This window comes from Emys orbicularis, chromosome 12, assembly GCF_028017835.1.
Source record: "Emys orbicularis isolate rEmyOrb1 chromosome 12, rEmyOrb1.hap1, whole genome shotgun sequence".
In the NCBI taxonomy this organism is placed as follows: domain Eukaryota; kingdom Metazoa; phylum Chordata; order Testudines; family Emydidae; genus Emys; species Emys orbicularis.
In genome coordinates, this window is record NC_088694.1 from 54,052,438 (window position 1) to 54,071,945 (window position 19,508).

Sequence of the window (19,508 nt, forward strand, 5' to 3'; positions counted from 1 at the left end):
ATATCTTATATGTCAGAGAATGTATAAGATAACACCACCTACCAGGCTTCACTACCAATTTAGTTCCACTCCCAAAGATGAATTTCTGGTTGCCTCCAATGTTAACACAGTGACACATGTAATAGCAAAAACCAATGCAATTTACATCACCATCTCATTTCATGTATGTCTCTCCACACCGGGGGCTAAAACATCTAGCAATAATTCCCACAACGTGAAATCATTCTAGATTGTGTACCAAGTGGGCAACTTGTGATCTATCTATCTATCTATCTATCTATCTATCTATCTATCTATCTATCTATCTATCTATCTATCTATCTATCTAACCACTATAACTTCTGAGAGCTTACAGCAAATTTTGAGTCTGCGTCTGTATCAAAACCCCAATCAATATCCGTCAAATGCTTCCTATAAATATAACATATTGACATGGGAGAACACTTAAGGCTAATGAAGCCCTGAATCAAATGGATCTTATTTAAGCATATTACTCATCTTAGTCCTTCAACCAACGCAGAGTTGGCATTCAGCCAACTAGAGTAAAAAGAATCAGATCTACGATACACTGGGGGGAATCCAGGCTAACTCGCTGGACTCGGTGGAAACGCTCTGGATTTACTCTTGTGTTCCTGAGAGGAGAATCTGAGCCCAGTTGGAAAGACTTAGGAAAAGCCGTGTATATTTGCAGGCCAGGCTTTTCTCTTCAAGACTTACTTGGAGTTACTCTCAAGTGAGTTCCATCCCCAAAAACGAGCTTCCCCAAACCGCCGCTGTCAGAGTTACACTGTCCCCAAACACTTTACATAAAGTGTCAGCTCCCTCGCAGAGTGCTCCACACGCAGCTGGAGTCTCTCTTGATGCCAATATTGTGTCCAGGGCTGGGTAGACTCTTTCACCAAAAATATATTTTTTGATGAAAAATGGCTGTGTTAGCCAAATGAAATTTTTCAGGGAAGTGTCCAATATGCAATTTGGGGGGTTTTCATCCAAAAACTGAAAATAAAAAAGTTTCCTTTGTTTTGGTTACTTTTCTTTTCAGATTTTATTTGAATATTTTCTGTTTTCATTTGTTCAACAGAACCCTGAAATCTTTTGAAGAAAAATTTCAGTAAAACCAAACCCATTTTGGTTTTCAACAGAATTTTTCATGTGAACAAAAACTATTTTCTGAGTCACTCTGCATATTTCCATCTTGGTTCCTGAAACCAATTACAGTGAACACAATTCAATTGTGTCAATAAAGTTCGTTTCCTCCTCTACTTTTATCATTAAAAAAATATTAATTAAATAATCAGGATATTCACTAGGTTTCACATTTAACCTGGCTCCACTTCCAAAGACCTGCTTGTCTACATTCATATCCACGCAGTGATACGATGCCCCCCACCCCCAAAAATACATTTCATCTCCTTCCCTTAGTTTATTGCCTTCGTGTATTCCAAACAGTCTCATCTTCACATACATTCCATTTCCATTTTAAACCAAACCAAATCCTATGGCAGCATTCACACTGGGATTTTCAAAGGAACCCAAGGGAGTTAGGTGCTCATCTCCCAATGAAATGCAATAGAAGTTTTGTTCCCCACACCCTTGGATACCTTTGGAAATTGCAGCCTCAGATACCCACCACGTTTCTGTAACACAAAGCTTGCTATAATGGGAGGGAATAAAGAATTTTTAAATGATTAAATCAAGTGTGTGAGATTTACACTGAGATATTCAAAGCTGCCTAGGAGATTAGGACCTACATTTGACATTTATTTCAGTTGGTAATGGGGAATCAAAATCCTTAGCCTTTCTGCTTGTCCAGCCACTTGCCAGTCTACCTGTTCTTCCCTCTGCAAAATCTATCTATCTATCTATCTATCTATCTATCTATCTATCTATCTATCTATCTATCTATCTATCTATCTATCTATCTATCTATCTATCCCCATGCCTTTGCATCCATCTTTGCATCTGTTTCTTTCTTTCTTTCTTTCTCTTTTTCTCTCTTTCCCTCCGTATGTAGATGGTAGATAGACGGATCTGGATCAAAAGCAAAGTTGAGGATAAAAAGGACAATGTGGAGGAGGAATGATGATTGTTTGTAGTTTTAAATCATTTCGTTTCTTCTCACTTACTTGGTGTTACGGTCAATCTTGTCCCCTGCCCGAATATAAAGTTCTGATTGCCTGTATTTACACAGTCATGCAATGCTTTACAATAACTGGTCAGGAAGAAGCATTAATCTTCCCCTCAGTCTGTTTCCTTCAGGAGAAATTAACATGGGCCCTAACCTACTGGCATCCTGATTCTTAATGGACAAGCCCTGGAATCTGATTGCAGGGAGAAGATGATTGAGAAACAAGAGCTCTATCCGTGTGCCGCCGTTTGTAGCTAGTTATAATGGCATGGTCCTTCCTTCTACACACACGTGTTGTGAGGGCTTTTTAATCTCTGCTTCCCTCACTCTTTTATTTCCTTCATTCTTTTTGCCTATTCTCCATATTCCCATTTACACTTAAACTTCACTTCTACATCATTGTTATTTCTGGCAAATAAAAGCATCTCTCTCTCTCTGTTCCTCCAAAAATCCCACTTGGTTATCAGTCATTTGAAACAAACACTTTCATATCTCAGAGAATGCATGAAATATCAGCACCTACCAGGCTTCACTACCAATTTAGTCCCACTCCCAAAGATGAATTTCCAGTTTCCTTCAGTGTTAACACAGTGACACATATAATAGCAAAAACCAAGTGAATGCAATTTACATCACCATCTCATTTCATGTATGTCTCTCCACACAGACAGCTAAAATATCTAGCACTGATTCCCATAAAATGAAGTCATTATAGAGTGTACCAAGCGGGCAACCTGTGATCTATCTATCTATCTATCTATCTATCTATCTATCTATCTATCTATCTATCTATCTACATAACCATAACTTCTAAGTGCTCACACCAAATCTTGAATCTGCATTTGTACCAATGTCCTTCAAACTCATCCTATACATCTTACTTATTGACATGGGGGAACATTTAAGGCTAATGAATCCCTGAACCTAATGGATCTTATTTAAGCATATTTCTTCTCGGAATCCTTCAGCCAACACATGGTTGGCATTCAGCTGACTAGAGTGAAAAGAATCGGATCAACGATACACTGGGGTTTATCCAGGCTTATTCTCTGGACTCAGTGGAAACACTCTGGATTTATTCTTGTGTCACTGGTGGGAGAATCTGAGCCCAGTTGGAAAGACTTAGGAAAAAACGTGTATATTTGCAGGCCAGGCTTCTCTCTTCAAGACTTACTTAGAATTACTCTCAAGTGAGTTCCATCCCCAAAAACGAGCTTCCCCAAACCGCCGCTGCCAGAGTTACACCGTCACCAAACACTTTACATAAACTGTCAGCTCCCTCGCAGAGTGCTCCACACGCAGATGGAGTGTCTCTCTGCCATTCCCTGCTCCTCTATTATTCTCTACTATTCCTCTTTGTCATTCTCAGAGGTCCCCGTGTGCCAGGTGCTGCACACACACATGGCGAGAGACAGTTCCCTTCCCCAGGAGCTTAAAATCTAAACAGAAGGACTAACAAAAGGTGGAAGGGGAAACTGAGGTACGGAGAGATTAAGGCTGGAATTTTCAAAAGAGCTCCAAGGAGGTGAAATTCAATGGGATGTATGTGCCTAACTCCCTTGGGCTTCTTTGAAAATTACAAATAAAGCAACTTGCCCAAGACCATAGGACCCAGAAATAGAACCCAGAACTCTTGGGTCCCAATCCAGCACCGTGGCAGCCACACAACACAGAGAAAGAAGAGCAAAAAGGAAGGTTTGGTACATAGGGAGACATGAGGCACCAAGAGATTAAGGGCCTGATTTTTAAAGGTATTTAGGTACTTACAATCCATTTCAATCAATGGGAGTTAGGCACTTCAGTACCTTTAAAAATCTAGCCCTGAATGATTCGCCCAAGGTCTCCCAGGCGGGCTGTAAAGGAGTCAGAAATGTACTCCAGAAAGCCAGCCTTCCTTTCTACTCCTGAAATAGACCAGAGACTCCAGCATCAGGTGAACCTGATGGCCATGAATTCCACGTGCTACATTTTCATCACGTGAAAGAAGAGAGATTATCACACACACATGGGTAAATACATTCCCTGCTGGCCATGCAAGTGTATAGTATTTGGGTTTAAAAGGCAACAACACTGGCTGTAAAAAATTCTAAAACTTGTTGTAATTTTTCATTTGAAATGTTTGGGTTTTTTTCAGTAAAAATTCCTTTTTTTGTCAAAACTTATGTAGGAAAGGTACAATTTCAATGAAGTTTTTCAGGTTCATGTAAAAAAATCTGAAAATCAAAATTAAAAAATCTGTTTTTTTTTAAAAACTTGAAAAAAATCAGATGTTACCTGCTTTTTTGTTTTTCAGCCAAACCTGAAACCTTTTGAAGAAAAATGTTGTTAAAAAAAAAAAAATGTGTTTTCATCACAACAGAAAAACATTTTCTGTCTCACTCGGCTGTTTCCATTTTGGATATTTGATCCTTGAAATCAGGTTCAGTCAGCCTGGTTCAATCACATTGATCAATTTCTTGTGCCCATCATCACTGATAACGGCAATTCTTAATTCAATAATGATACTTACTAGGTTTAACATTTAACCTGGTTCCACTTCCAAATACCAGCTTCTCTGCATTGTTATACACACAGTGATATTAGCCCCAACAAAAACCAGCTACCCTTCATGTGTACCTAGTCATTGCATCTTCACTCACGTTCCATTTCCATTTCGTATCTGACTTTTGCCACCAAATTCTATTGAAACATTCAGATATACATTTTCAAAGGAGCCCAAGGGAATTAGATGCTCACCTCCCACCAAAATGCAATACCTTGGATGCCTTTGAAAATTGCAACTCAGACACCACCAGTCAGTCTCTTTCTATTGCAGTAAACTAGCGACAAAGAAAAGGAATGAAGTGCATGAGATTGAGGGTAAGAAATGAAATGATGCCATGGGGAACTGGACACATTTTTGACATTAATTTCGATTGGTATTGGACATCATAATCTCAAAGGGCTTGTCTACATGAACACTTAGTTCACAGCAAGCTGGGGGTACATTTTAGCCTGTTACATACTAAGAGTCTGTGTGTACCCTGTGGCTGATCAGTACACTGCACCCAAAGCCTGGGCTCTGAGTCAGGTTTGAGCCCAAGTCCCGCTTCTGTCCACACATAAATCAGTCTCACTCGGGCCAGCAAGCACTCAGGACCTAGGTCCAAGGACCCTGCTAGGGGTCCTGCAGTCGTTTTGCTTTGTGGATGCATCTCAGGCTTAGGAGAGTAGAGTAAAGACATGCCTGAAGGGTGTGGGTATGTACCCGACTACCTACCCTGCACGGCTCTCTGCTCTACCCTGGCTGGGCCTCCCCATCCTTGTTGGTATTTTTAGCCGTGTAGTGTCCTGCTGCCTGCCTGCTGTACATTAGTGTGGGGTACATTTACACCCCAGCCTGCTGCAAAACAAGTATCTGTGTAGCCAAGCCCTTAGTTTTCTGTCCAGCCAGCCAGCCAGCCAGCCATCAGCCCCTGTCCTTCCCTCTGCAATAGATTGCCCCCTGCAATTTCTAACAAAAAGAAATTCTCAATTCAATAAGCAGGATACTCACTGGGTTTCACATTTAACCTGGTTCCACTTCCAAACACCTGCTTGTCTGCACTGCTATACACACAGTGATATGAGGCCCAGCAAAAACTACCTGCACTTAACTTCCTTTACTGTGTTTATTGCAGTCATATATTCTCCATAGTCTTATCTTCGCCTACATCCCAGTCCTGGTTTACACTTTTTTTTCCCTTACAAAATTTGATTGAAATATTTAGACCTGCATTTTCAAAGGGACATAAGAGAATCACATCCTCAACCATTATCAAAATGTAGTTCAAGTTTGGTGCCTAAGGCCCAGATTTTTAAAGGCTTTTTAGGTGGGATTTTCAAAAGCATCTAAGGGCCAGATTTTAAAGGTATTTAGGCACCTGGTGGATTTTCAAAAGCACCTAGGCACCTAATACCCATTGAAACCATGAGTTTTAGGCACCTAGGTACTTTGAAAATCCCACTAGGCACCTAGAGATCTTTTAAAATCTGCCCCTAAGTCCCTTAGGAAACTTTGAAAATTCCAATCTTAGATGCCATCCTTCCAACTCTGTCTATAATCACATTGTTGTAATGGAAGGTCATGAAGACATCCCAAATCCTTGAATCTGATGTGTGAGATTTAGGGAGAAATATTCTCAGCTGCCTAGGGGATTTGGGCATGCAGCTAACATTAATCTCAGTGGGAACTGGGCATACAAATCCCTTATCTTTTGGTATAGCTGTCCTTCCATTTGCAATCTCTCTCTTTCTCAATAATATGAAGTTCTCGTATCTCAGTAATGCAAGGTCATACATTTCAAGGATTCTTTCACTATAAAACGTCCAGATTCACATATTATTACATTGTCATTCAAATTGCCCGTCTCATCCACAACATTGCTAATTAACCACTGCCAGAAATCACTGAAATGTGTAAATGTCAGGTCTCTTACTTGGTTTAATAAGAAGCTTCGATCCACTCCCAAAGGTGACTACATAGCCACTACCTTTCCCACAGTGCTTAGCAGTCTAACAAAAACATGCTCAGAGCCTCCATCCACATCCATTAACTTCCATCCCTGTCTCATTCCCATCTTACGCCTTCATAACTAAAATGCACAGTATTTGCTCTACGTGACAAATGTGTGTGTTCCTTTCCCCCCATAAATCCTTGTTTTCAACCCCTTTGGGATCATATTAGGCAGTTACTCTCCTAGTCTACCTACCTATCTATGTTCCTCCAGAAATCCCAGCTGGTTATCCAGTATAGGAAAAAGCACTTCTATATTTCAAAGATTTTCTGAGCTATCATCACCTGCCAGGCTTCACTACCAATTTAGTCCCACTCCCAAAGATGTATTTCCAGTGGCTTCCAAAGTTAATTCAGTGTCACAAGCACTAATAAAAAACAAGTGAATTCAATTTCCATTCCCATCTCTTTTGATGTATGCCTTTTTGCACATATCTGGGCAAGACATCTAGCAATAGTTGCCACAAAGAGAAGTCATTAAAGGGTGTCCCAAGTGAGTAACTCATGATCTATGTCTGTTTATCTTCTTCCACTGGAGTTCATCACCATGCTATCTGGGCACTTAGATATTCATACCAAGATCAGATCCCCCACTTGTGTCAATCAGCATAGTACATTGGAGTCAAGGGGCCACAGAATCATCTGGTGTTAATAAGCATAACTCTGCTGATCTCAATAAAGCAATGTTGATTTACTCCAGCTAAGGATCTGTGCCCAGACCTATACGACTGTTGCCATTCCCTCGGCCACCCAGAGATAGTTCTAGAGGTGCTCAAAAATGGTCCATCAAAACTCTTTTTTCAATAGAAAATGGCTGTATTGATGAAGGGCCAGATATTTAAAGGTATTTAGACACCATCTTTAGAGAAGCATCCAGACACCACCTTTCAAAGGGATTTTCAAAATACCTTTAAAAATCTGGCACTAAATGGATATTTCTGTGAAAACTGTTCATTTCATAGGTTTTTGTCCAAAAACTGGAAACAGGTTACCAAAAAATGGTAGGGGGAATGTAAACTATTTTGAGAGGAATTTTTTTACAATAGCTTGAGAAAATGATGGAATTAAAAAAAAAATATTTTCACCTCTTTTTGGAGGGAGGTGAGGGGGAATAGATATTATTTCACAGCCATGTCTAAAGATTATATTCCCTGGGGGCATTCATCACATTAGTTAAACAGAAAACTAATAGTCGAATATTTTCCGACAATGATATAGCTATGTAAAAAAGTTCTCATAGTATTATTGTTACTGTTTCACTTACTTGGATTTACTGTTGGGTGTGCTCCCCTCCCAAAGTTAATTTTGTCCCCTAATCACTGTCATCAAGATCTTTACAAAAACTTGAGCCTAGTTGATATCTAAATCTCTGTCTGTACCCTAATATGGGTAAAACCCTAAATTTCAGGCACTCTCCTTTGAAAATATTTTTGGCCTATATTTTTTGTAGATCACAATTTCCTTCAGACTTACTTGGATTCACTCTCAGCCCAGTCCCTTTCCCGAATATATATTTATAGTTGCCACTCCCAGTAGTACACTATAATCCAGAGCTTTACAAAAACCGGTCGTGGTAAACTTGCTCCAAGATGCTGTTTCCCTCTCTACCTACACAGCCCAAGGTTCTCATTCCATTTCTAACTGTATTAGGAGCAAAGGCCCTGACACGAACTATCCTTAAGTGCTGTTATTAAGTCTATCTATCTATCTATCTATGTACTTATATGGCCTTCATTATTAGAGTACTGAGCACTTCACGGTCATTAATGTATTTACACTCATAATACCTCTGTGAGGTATCAGAGCATCATTGCGCCAGCCATAGTGACCCCAGTTGATGGGATCCCACTAGTCATTGTGTAGCAAAGTTCCCAGATCTGGCTCAGTCCTGCTAATCCACCAATCTCTGGGGCACCCCACGGGCAGCTCCACATAGAGTGAGGGCACCTCTTCGCATGTTGATGGAGACTTTGAGAGCATTGTGGACTAGGGTGCTTTGTCCATTCCAACAACAGAGCCAGAAAGTTTGCAATGTTGCTTTTGAAAACAAATGAGGTAGGCAAGTGCTGTTACCCCAGTTTTACAGAAGAGAACCCGAGGCATAGGAAGACTAAGGGGCATATTTTGAAAGGTATTGGGGTGACTAAAGATGCAGATAGGCATCTTGTGGGATTTTCAAAAGTGCCTGAGCAGATTAGGTGCCTAATTCCCTTCAAAGTCAACATCAGCCTCAGTTTACATTCTTTGTCCAGTGAGGACATGAAACCATTTCCCAGATGAATGAATGCAATAGGTTAAATAGGTAGAAAAGACCAAGTGGAATAAACCACTGCCATTCCAACCCCCCAGTATAGCTCCATTGAAGTCAATGGGGCCAGATCCTCAGATGACATAAACTGGGGTTGCTCCATTAATTCAATGGACCAGATTTCTATCTGGTGTAAACATAGTTTGACTGAAGTCAGTGGTGCCAGATCCCCAGCTGGCATAATTCAGCAAAGCTCCATTAAACCTAATGAGGTCAGATCCCCAGTGCATCTCCATTGAGGTCAAAGGACCTATGCACATTGTACCCAAGAAGATCTGTCCCATGGATATTTCTATGTGGAGTTTTGTCCATTGCACTTACTTGGATGTACGGACAGCCTTGTCCCCTTTCCAAATGTGAACTTCCCCAAACTGCCCCCAGCGTTACACTGCAATCAAGAGCTTTACAAAAATCAGAGCAGGCAGCTCTGCCTCCCAAGTCTCTGTCTGAACCCGACATGCAGACAGAGCTCCCGTGCCGTTCTTTCCAATGATCCAGACCAGAAAGGCACTGTTCCAGATTCCCATGTAAATAGTTTGGGACAGTGGATATGCCAATATACCCCAGCTACAGATTTGTCCACTAGCTCAAAAACAGGCTTCATCACTCTAGCGTATGAGTGTGGGGCTGTGATATGATCCCAATTCCTGCAGCAAGCCAATAATCTACCACGGAAATGGGGAGCCAGTGTAAAACCCCAAGATGAACAGAAAGAAGAGTATTAAAGGACAAACTCCACTTCTGTATCTTCTCACGCATCCATCAATCTCGGTGTTTACATAGATTCCATTCCTATGCTATTTGGCCACCTCTTTCTGTCTCTGTCTTCCAGATACAGCACACAGGGAGCTATCATTTACTGGATGTTGTCGAAACAACAAGGAGTCCTTGTGGCACTTTAGAGACTAACACATTTATTTGGGCATAAGCTTTCGTGGGCTAAAATCCACTTCATCAGATACATGAAGTGGAAAATACAGTAGGAAGATGTATATACACAGTACATGAAAAGATGGGAGTTGCCTTACCAAGAGGAGGGGCAGTTCTAATGAGACAATTCAATTAAAGTGGGCTATTATCAACAGGAGGAAAAATCACTTTTGTAGTGGTACTGAGGGTGGCCCATTTCAAACAGTTGACAAGAAGGTGTGAGTAACAGGAGGGGGAAATGAGTTTTTAGTTTTTGTAGTGACCCATCCACTCCCAATCTTTATTCAGGCCTAATTTGATGGTGTCCAGTTTGCAAATTAATTCCAGTTCTGCAGTTTCTCATTGGAGTCTGTTTTTGAAATTTTTTTGTTGAAGAATTGCCCCTTTTAAGTCTGTTATTGAGTGTCCAGGGAGGTTGAAGTGCTCTCCTACTGGTTTTTGAATGTTACAATTCTTGATGTCTGATTTGTGTCCATTTATTCTTTTGCGTAGAGGCTGCCCCAAACTAAAACCTCTCCAGCGCATCATCAGGAATCTACAACCTATATTGAAGGATGATCCCTCACTCTCACAGATCTTGGGAGACAGGCCAGTCCTCACTTACAGACAGCCCCCCAACCTGAAGCAAATACTCACCAGCAATTACACACCACACAACAAAAACACTAACCTAGGAACCTATCCTTGCAACAAACCCCGTAGCCAAGTCTGTCCACATATCTATTCAAGGGACACCATCACTGGAACCAATCACATCAGCCACACCATCAGGGGCTTGTTCACCTGCACATCTACCAATGTGATATATGCCATCATGTGCCAGCAATGCCCTTCTGCCATGTGCATTGGCCAAACCGGACAGTCTCTAAGCAAAAGAAAAAATGGACACTCAATAACAGACTTAAAAGTGGCAATTCTTCAACAAAAAATCTTCTCGTTGTTTTTGCTGATACAGATTTAAATGGCTACCCTCTGAAACCTGGATATGTTCAGTCTCTTACTAATTCACACCAATTCCCTCTTTCAAATTAATCCTGTGGTTCTATTATGCATAAATCCTAACCCTGGGTTATTCTCAGACAAATATAATACTTTCAAAGGGTTTTTGTTCTCTACACTTACTTGGATTTACTTTTAGGTATGTCCCCTTCCCGAAGGTAACTCTGTAGTCACCACTTGTACTACCACTGCCAAGAAAAGCTTTACAAAAACCTCATCCGATTAGAAGATTGCAATCTTTGAATCCTCCCTGCCTATCAAAAGAATATAGCTTCCTTGAGAACTGATTCGAGAACAAATCAAAAATAGATCTTGAGGAGGGAAAGGGGGAAGAGAGAGAGATGGCTGCCTATGTAGGGGAGACAGAATGAGAGATCTACAGGGATTTAGTCTCAAATAGGTCCCATCCCAGAATGTGAATCTAGAGAAACTGTTACCCAGGACACTGTATGTAATTTTTTTTTTACAAAACCTGCTCTGTTGCTGCTCACTCAGATTGGTTTTATCATTTTTACACATGATTCCTGAGTTTCTCTCATACTATTCCATAGTGGCTTGATAGTGAAAGTATTAAGGAGTTTTTGCTCCATCCACTTACTTGGATTTATTGTTAAACGCGTCCCCTGCCCGAAGTAAACTTTATAGTTGCTAGCAGCACTAGCACTGTCATCAAAAGCTTTACAAAAACTCAAGCATCTAAGATTTTTGGTAATCTCTGGATTTTCCCTGCCTATACAAGGATAATTATCTCATTCCAGTCTGGGTGCATTAACACACAGATAGATAGGCAGACTGACTGACTGAACTACTTTTACTTATTTACAGGGGTTTACTCTCAAATTTGTCCCATCCCTGAATGTGAATTCAAAGTCATTGTTACCTAGGTCACTGTATGAAAAATCTTCACAATGTTGCTAGGTTAGCTCTCATTCATTTGGGTCTTGTAATTTTAATGCATAATTCCAGATCTTATCTGATACAATTGCCTAATGGTTTAACAGTGAAAACAATGGACCAAAATCAGCCTTTTTTTCTAGGGATATACTTCTCTTGTAGAGTCAGTGCTTGGAAGACAATGGGTTGTTGATAAAGCAGTAAAGCACATGCCTAATTTTAAAAAATGTATGCAATCTGATGGACTTCACTGTGAACCCGAGAGCTGGCCAGGAATTTTCAGAGCAACCAGATTTCTTTTTAATAAAACTCTACTTCTTCACCATTTGAAACGTTCCGTGAGAATGGGCCAGTTCCACAAGACTCTCATTTGAGAGGTTTCTCAGGACCAAGGTAGAATTAGTGATTTGGACACTCACCTGGCATGTGGAAGACGAAGGTACAAGTGTCTGATCTGCCTGATTTAGACCAAAGACTTGGACCAGCGTCTCTCACGTCCTCTGCGAGTGCCCTAACCACTCGGATGTCGAATCAATCTGTCTGCTTCCTAATGACTATTTAATTATTGACACAAAGTGGGAAAGCTGCAACAGGAGAGATGGAAAGCCAATAGCAGCACACTAGCCAATAGCTTGGTGATTAGAGAGCTCAGCTCGGGTGCCTGAGACAAAGATTCAAGTCCCTGCTCTAAATCAGTCAGACCAAGGACTGGAAAGTGGGTCCCCCACTAGGTCAGTGTCCAAACCACCAGGCAATTGGCTTGTCGGAGGCAGGACTCTCGGCCTCTCTTGTTACATGGACGACTTTGAAAGATCTCAGATTCATATTGATTCAGAACAGGGACATTTTTTAAATCCCTCAAAAAAGTCTGTGAAGTGGAAAACTGGTTCCCAATCAGCTCTCGTGACTACCCATGTGCTGAAAATTAACCAAGTCCTTAAGTGCTTGGCTCTGTTTGGCCCTAAATAGGAGGATGAAATTGACCTGAAACCAGGAAGTCATGAGGAGTGCACAGGTCTGATTTGGGGAAGAGTTTGCAAAGGGATGTTCTGTCACTGACCTACCTGCCCTCCAAACACTTGCTGCTTGGTTCTGAAAACCGGCTCATTTTTTGTATTACCAAAATGGGCTCCAATTACCTCTCACGGTCCCTGCCACAATATTCTAGCTCTGGACAAATTCCCTCTTTCTTACCAGGTCGCACTTTCAATCTAGTCCCAGCTCCAAATGCCACCTTCCTTCCACCTTCATTCCCACACCAGCCAACAGCTTTACAAAAACTAATAGTGAACCAAGATCACACATGATATCTCCTTGATCCCTGTTCATCGTTGATCTCTCCGGCCATTCAAACAGGAATTAATTCAGGGAAGTTCTATGGCCTGTGTTATACAGGAGGTCAGACTGAATTATTACAGTGCTCCCTTCTGACCTGGGAACCTATGAATGGAATAAATCCCAGCTCGTGTCATTTCGTTAGGTGATTCACTTCATTGATCTGTACAATCTAATAGTTCATATGTTCTCTAATTTAAATGAAGCCACTTACTTGGCACTACTTTTAATTTTGTTGCACTCCCAAAGACGAATTTGTCATTCCTGTTACCCACAGCCACTCAACACTTTGCAAAAACTCACATTCTAGTCTTCTCTGGAAGTATAAGAAAAATACAAAAATAAGGTGCAAATGCAGGACAGCGGGAAACTTCACAACAAAAATTAGAAGGGCAGAAGAAAATAGCAGCTGGTCTAACAACACCCAACAAAAGTAATCTCCCAACAAACTCCCACAAACTTCTCCTTCATTAATAGAATCATTCCCCAACAACCCACTTGTGTGTTCCTATCACTACACCAAGAAAGATACGAAATCTTCTACTAAAAAATCTGTGGCATAGGGTGAAAAAATGGACCATTTGGAATAATACGGTGTTGGACCAGATCCATGGAGCTACTCAGAGTTACACCAGTTGGTGACCTGGTCCTGTTGACTCCAATTGAGCAAAACCAATTTACATAACCTGGGGATCTGGCCCTTGGTCTCCAATGGAGCAATGCCAATTTACACCAGTTGGGAATCTGGACCACTCATATATTTACAGAGATTTTCATTCCTTTGGACTTACTTGGAATCACAGATAACCATGTCCCCTTCCCAAATGTGAGTTTCCCTTGGGCAGTTCCCATGTTACACCATCATAAAAAGCTTTACAAAAACCAGCAGTAACTGTGGGAACAATTGTGACTGTAATCTAACATACTCTTTGAATCTTAATCAACATCAGGGTGGGCTTGAACAGTCATGCATGGTCCATAGCATAATCATTTCAGCAAGAAAAATTTCCGTCCTTCTCACCAGGTTGCACGACCAATCTAGTGCCAGCTCCAAATGTCACCGCCGTGCCAGCAACATTCCCACAGTAGCCAACTACTTTACAAAAACTCTTCACAACCAAAAGCAAATACAAAATCATCCTAAAATCTATTAATCATTGTGTGGTGGTCAAGCTAAGTGGCCATTTGCTCAAGTGAGTCACTTCAGTGATCCCTGTAATCTAAGACTTAATAGTTTCTCAAACTGAAACTAAAACACTTACTTGGCACTACTTTTAATTGTGTTCCACTCCCAAATATGAAGTTATTGTAGTTGTCTCCCACAGCCTCTCAGCCCTTTACAAAAACCCACCTTCTCTTCATCTCTGAAAAGAATGACACAGAATGCTCAGACTATGAAATGACAGACTATCTATGTATCTATCCCCATCCACCCCATCTATCTATCTATCTATCTATCTATCTATCTATCTATCTATCTATCTATCTATCTATCTATCTACCTTCCTACCTAGCTGCTTCTACTGCCATCCATCACTATAGCATCTGGGTGCTTCAATATAGGATTTAATGGGAGGCTGGCACCTAACTACCTTAGGTTTCTTGGGATATCCCAGCATTATTCGTTAATTGGAGGCAAGTGTCCAAACCTCATAGATGGCTTTGAAAACCTCAGACCTACCTTTGAGATTTTTACCTACATAGTTGTGGCTGTTTATTTTTAGACTTACTTGGGTTGACTCTCAGGTTTGTCCCGCTCCCAAATGTGACTTTGTAGCTGGTGCCAGTGTGACACCATAAAACAGACCTCTACACAAACTTGTAATGTCAGCTTTCACCCAGGGTACGCTTTTTCTAGCTACCTGCAAAGCTGAAGACTCTTTCTGCCTGTTCTAACAGTGTATTTACACCCGTCTGCTACATGGCACAAGATCATCTCAAATTCATTGAGGTGTGGAAGAAACTTTTCCTAGGGGAAGATAATCCCATAACCATCCATGAAAGGGTTTCTGGCACCTTTATGTGAAGCTACACTGTCACTGTCAGATATAAGAGGCTGGACCAGATGGACTCTTCATCTGATCCAGGCTGGCACTTCATAGTTCCCATGAACATTTTTGCAGAGAACATGATTTTCTTCAGACTTACTTGGATATATGCTCAGTCGTGTCCCTGTCCCCAAGGTGAGTTTGTAGCTACCAGCAGCAGGGTTACACCGTAACACGGGGCTTTACAATAAGTGGCGATGGCAAATGTTTCCCCAGATGCTGTCTGGGGGTAAGAGCCTCAGCTGGTGTAAATCAAGGTTTGGTCCATTGACTACAAAGGAGTTCTGTTGGTTTACACCAGCCGAGGAACCGGTTCTGGTTCTTTGCTTCTGGAATCGCAGACCCTCACTCCATTTCTGACCACGTTAGTAGCAAAGTCCTTAATATACAGTAGCCTTAACGCTTATGGCTAGGGTTTCTGAGGGAACCTAACGCAATTAGATGCTTTACTCTTATTTACTTTCAATGAGGATTGGGTGCCTAACTCCCTTAAAACTCCAAAAATCCCAACCCACATAGGTATTTATGGCCAGCTGGTTGTATAAGACACAAGCACAGAAACATGGATTCACAAGCTGGTGTAACAGTGACACAGCTCTGTTGACTCCAAGGGAACTGCATCAGATGGTCCCTAGCTGGGGATCTGGCCCAACGAGTCCGAAGGAGCAATTCCGATTTGCACTAGCTGGGGCATTTGGCCCATTAGTTCCACTGGAGCTATGCTGATCTGCACCACCTGGTGATCTGGCCCATTGATCGCAGTGGAGCAATGGCTGGTTTACACAAGCTGACAATTTGTCCCACTCACACATTCATGGAGAATTTTGTTCTCTGGAACTTACTTGGATACACAGACAACTGTGTCCCCTCTCCAAATGTGAGTTTTCCATAGCTGCTACCAAAGCTACACCTTGGTAAAAAGCTTTACAATAACCGTTGCTTATCAGTGTCACTTAAGATTCACTTTCACTCACACCAACACATACAGAGAGATTTTCTTTCTCCCTCTTCCAAACTAGAGCAGTCAATAGAGTTGCTAGCCAAAGGAGCAATCACTACTGGAGCATACGTTTGGGGTGACCTACTTTTATGACAAAGTGCACAGGAAGGAGCTCAGATCCCACAGTGATAGGAGCTAAAATAAAACCATAAAGTAGGCAAAAAGTAATAAGGAACTAATCACTTCTTTCTTTCTTTCTTTCTTTCTTTCTTTCTTTCTTTCTTTCTTTCTTTCTTTCTTTCTTTCTTTCTTTCTTTCTTTCTTTCTTTCTTTCTTTCTCATGTACACTCCTCTATCTACCCATTTTTCTAGAGTGGTGTCCAAGCAGATACTTATATTAGTGTCTATGACACGGTTGGAGACAATGGATTTATGGACCATGAACCAGGCCATCAGCTGATGCATAGTTGGCCCAACTCCACTGACTCGAATAGAGCTGTGCTAATAGCTAAGAATTCAGGATCTGGCCCCAAACTGAAAGTCCTTATTCCCTACCAGAAGCCAGGAGGAGAAGACAGGGGTGGATCTCTCCAGAATTGTCCTGTTCTGTACATTCCCCCGAAGCTCTGGTGCTGGCCATTGTTGGAGACACAATACAGGGCTAGATGGACCATTGGTCTAACCCGGTGTGGTGGTGGTTATTAAATGGTAGAACAGATTGTTTTCAACCAACCAAATAACAGTTATAAAGAATTTGTCATCTTTCCACTTACCCGGATTTATTGTTAAGTGTGTCCCCTGCCCGAAGATAAGCTTTTTGGTGCCAGCAGTATTATCACTGTCATCAAAAGCTTTACAAAAACTTGAGCATGAACATTTTTGTATCCTGCCCTCCTATCTAAGGAGAACTTATCACATTCCACTCTTAACACATTAGCAAACTGATAGATAGATTTTAGAGAGACCTGGTGAGAAGGAATATTTGTATTGGACCAACTTCTGTTGGTGAAAGACACCAGCTTTCAAGCTACACAGGTCTTCAGGTCTGGATGGATGGAGAGAGAGAGAGATTTGACTTACTGGGCTTTACTCTCAAATTTGTCCTACCCAAATGTCATTTCAGACACCCTGTCCTAGCCCATCTCTTTTGTTGTATGTCTCTTTTCACATATCTGGGCAAGACGTCTAGCAATAATTCCCACAAAGAGAAGTCATGATAGGGTGTTCCAAATGGGTAACTCGTGATCTGTCTATCTTCCTCCACTGGCCTCCATCACCATACTATCTGGGTGCTTAGATATTCATACCAAGATCAGATCTCCAGCTTGTGTAAATCGGCATAGTACATTGGCGTCAAGGGGCCACAGAATCATCTGGTGATAATAAGCATAACTCTGCTGATATCAATAAATAACTAAATGGAGATATCCTATCTCCTAAAACTGGAAGGGACCTTGAAAGGTCATTGAGTCCAGCCCCCTGACTTCACTAGCAGGACCAAGTACTGATTTTGCTGCAGATCTCTAGGTGGCCTCCTCAAGGATTGAACTCTCAACACTGGGTTTAGCAGGCCAATGCTCAAACCACTGACCTATCCCTCCCCCCCAATGTTGATTTATTCCAGCTAAGGATCTGTGCCCATACCTATACAACTGTTGCCATTCCCTCAGCCAGCCCAGAGATAGTTATAGAGGTGCTCGAAAATCCATCAAAACTCTTTGTTACAACAGAAAATGACTGTATTGACTAAGTTCCAGATATTTAAAGGTATTTAGGCACAAATAGAAGCACATAGAAACCACCTTTCAAAGGGAAATGGATATTTCTGTGAAAATTGTTCCTTTTGATTGGTTTCTGTCCAATAATCGAAAACAGATTACCAAAAAATAGGGGTTGGGGAGCTAAAATATTTTGGGAGGAATTTTTTTTTACATTAGTCTGAGAAACTGTGATGAAAACATTTTAAAAAAAATCATTTTCACCTTTTTTTGGAGGAAGGGAAGGAGGACTAGAAATAATTTCACAGTCATGTCTAAAGATTATAGTCCCCTGGAGCATTGGTCACATTAATCAGATCCCACAACCATAGTCGAATATTTTCAGACAATGATAGCGCTCTGTAAAAAGTTCTCATACTATTACTAGCACTGCTTCACTTGGATTTACTATAAGGGATGTTCCCTTCCCAAAGTTCATTTTGTTCCCTCCACTGCCATCACTGTCATGAGGACCTTTACAAAAACTTGAGCCAAGTTGATATCTGAATCTCTGTCTGTACCTTGATATAAGTAGGACCCTAAATTTCAGACACTCTGTTTTCAGAATATTGGCCTATATTTTTTGTACATCGCAATTTCCTTCAAACTTACTTGGATTCACTCTCAGCCTCGTTCCTCTCCCGAATATATATTTATAGTTGACACTCCCAGCAGTACACTATAATCCAGAGCTTTACAAAAACCGGTCAGGGTAAACTTGCTCCAAGATGCTGTTTCCCTCTGTACCTACACAGCCCAAGGTTCTCATTCCATTTCTAACTGTATTAGGAGCAAAGGCCTGACACGAACTATCCTTAAATGCTGTTATTAAGTCTATCTATCAATCTATCTATCTACCTAGCCCCAAATACCCCATCTATCTATCTATCTATCTATCTTATGTACTTATTTGGCTTTCATTACTATAGTACGGAGCACCTCAGAGTCATTAATGTATTTATACTCATAACTAGGACCCTACCAAATTCATGGCCACATAAAACACATCACAGACCATGGCATCTGGTCGTCCCCCGCACCCTCACCCCCGTGAAATATGGTCTTTTGTGTGTTTTTACCCTATACTATACAGATTGCACTGGGGGACACCAGCATTTCTCAAATTGGGGGTCCTGACCCAAAAGGGAGTTGAAAGGGGGTCGCAAGGTTATTTTCGGGGGGTCGTGGAATTGCAACACTTACTTTTGTACTGCCTTTGAGATCTGGGTGGCCAGAGTGCAGCGGCTGCTGACTGAGGGCCCAGTTCTGCAGGCAGCAGTGCAGAAGAAAGGGTGGCAATACCATACCATGTCATCCTTCCTTCTGCGCTGCTGCTGGCGGCAGCGTTGCCTACAGAGCGGGGCTCCCGGCCAGCAGATGCCGCTCTCCAGCTGCTCATTTCTGAAGGCAGAACCACCGCCAGCTGCAGCACAGAAGTAAGGGTAGCAGTACCGCACTGCCCACTATAATAACCTTGCGACCCCCCACAACTCCTTTTTGGGTCAAGACCCCTACAATTACAACACCATGACATTTTAGATTTAAATAGCTGAAATAATGAAATTTACAATTTTTAAAATCCTATGACCATGGAATTGACCAAAATGGACGGTGAATTTGGTAGGGTCCTACTCA

At 41.4% G+C, this 19,508-nt stretch overlaps 1 gene segment (V, D, J or C); it reads right to left on the bottom strand.

The window, feature by feature from the left end:
• LOC135886424 (T-cell receptor alpha chain constant-like) overlaps positions 1–16,581 on the bottom strand; it is a 108,948-nt gene extending 92,367 nt beyond the window's left edge. Inside the window, 2 exon segments of the C gene segment in view lie at positions 14,391–14,454; positions 16,360–16,581. Of these exon segments, the coding sequence occupies positions 14,391–14,454; positions 16,360–16,581 (286 nt within the window).
• Positions 16,582–19,508: the final 2,927 nt, after the last annotated feature.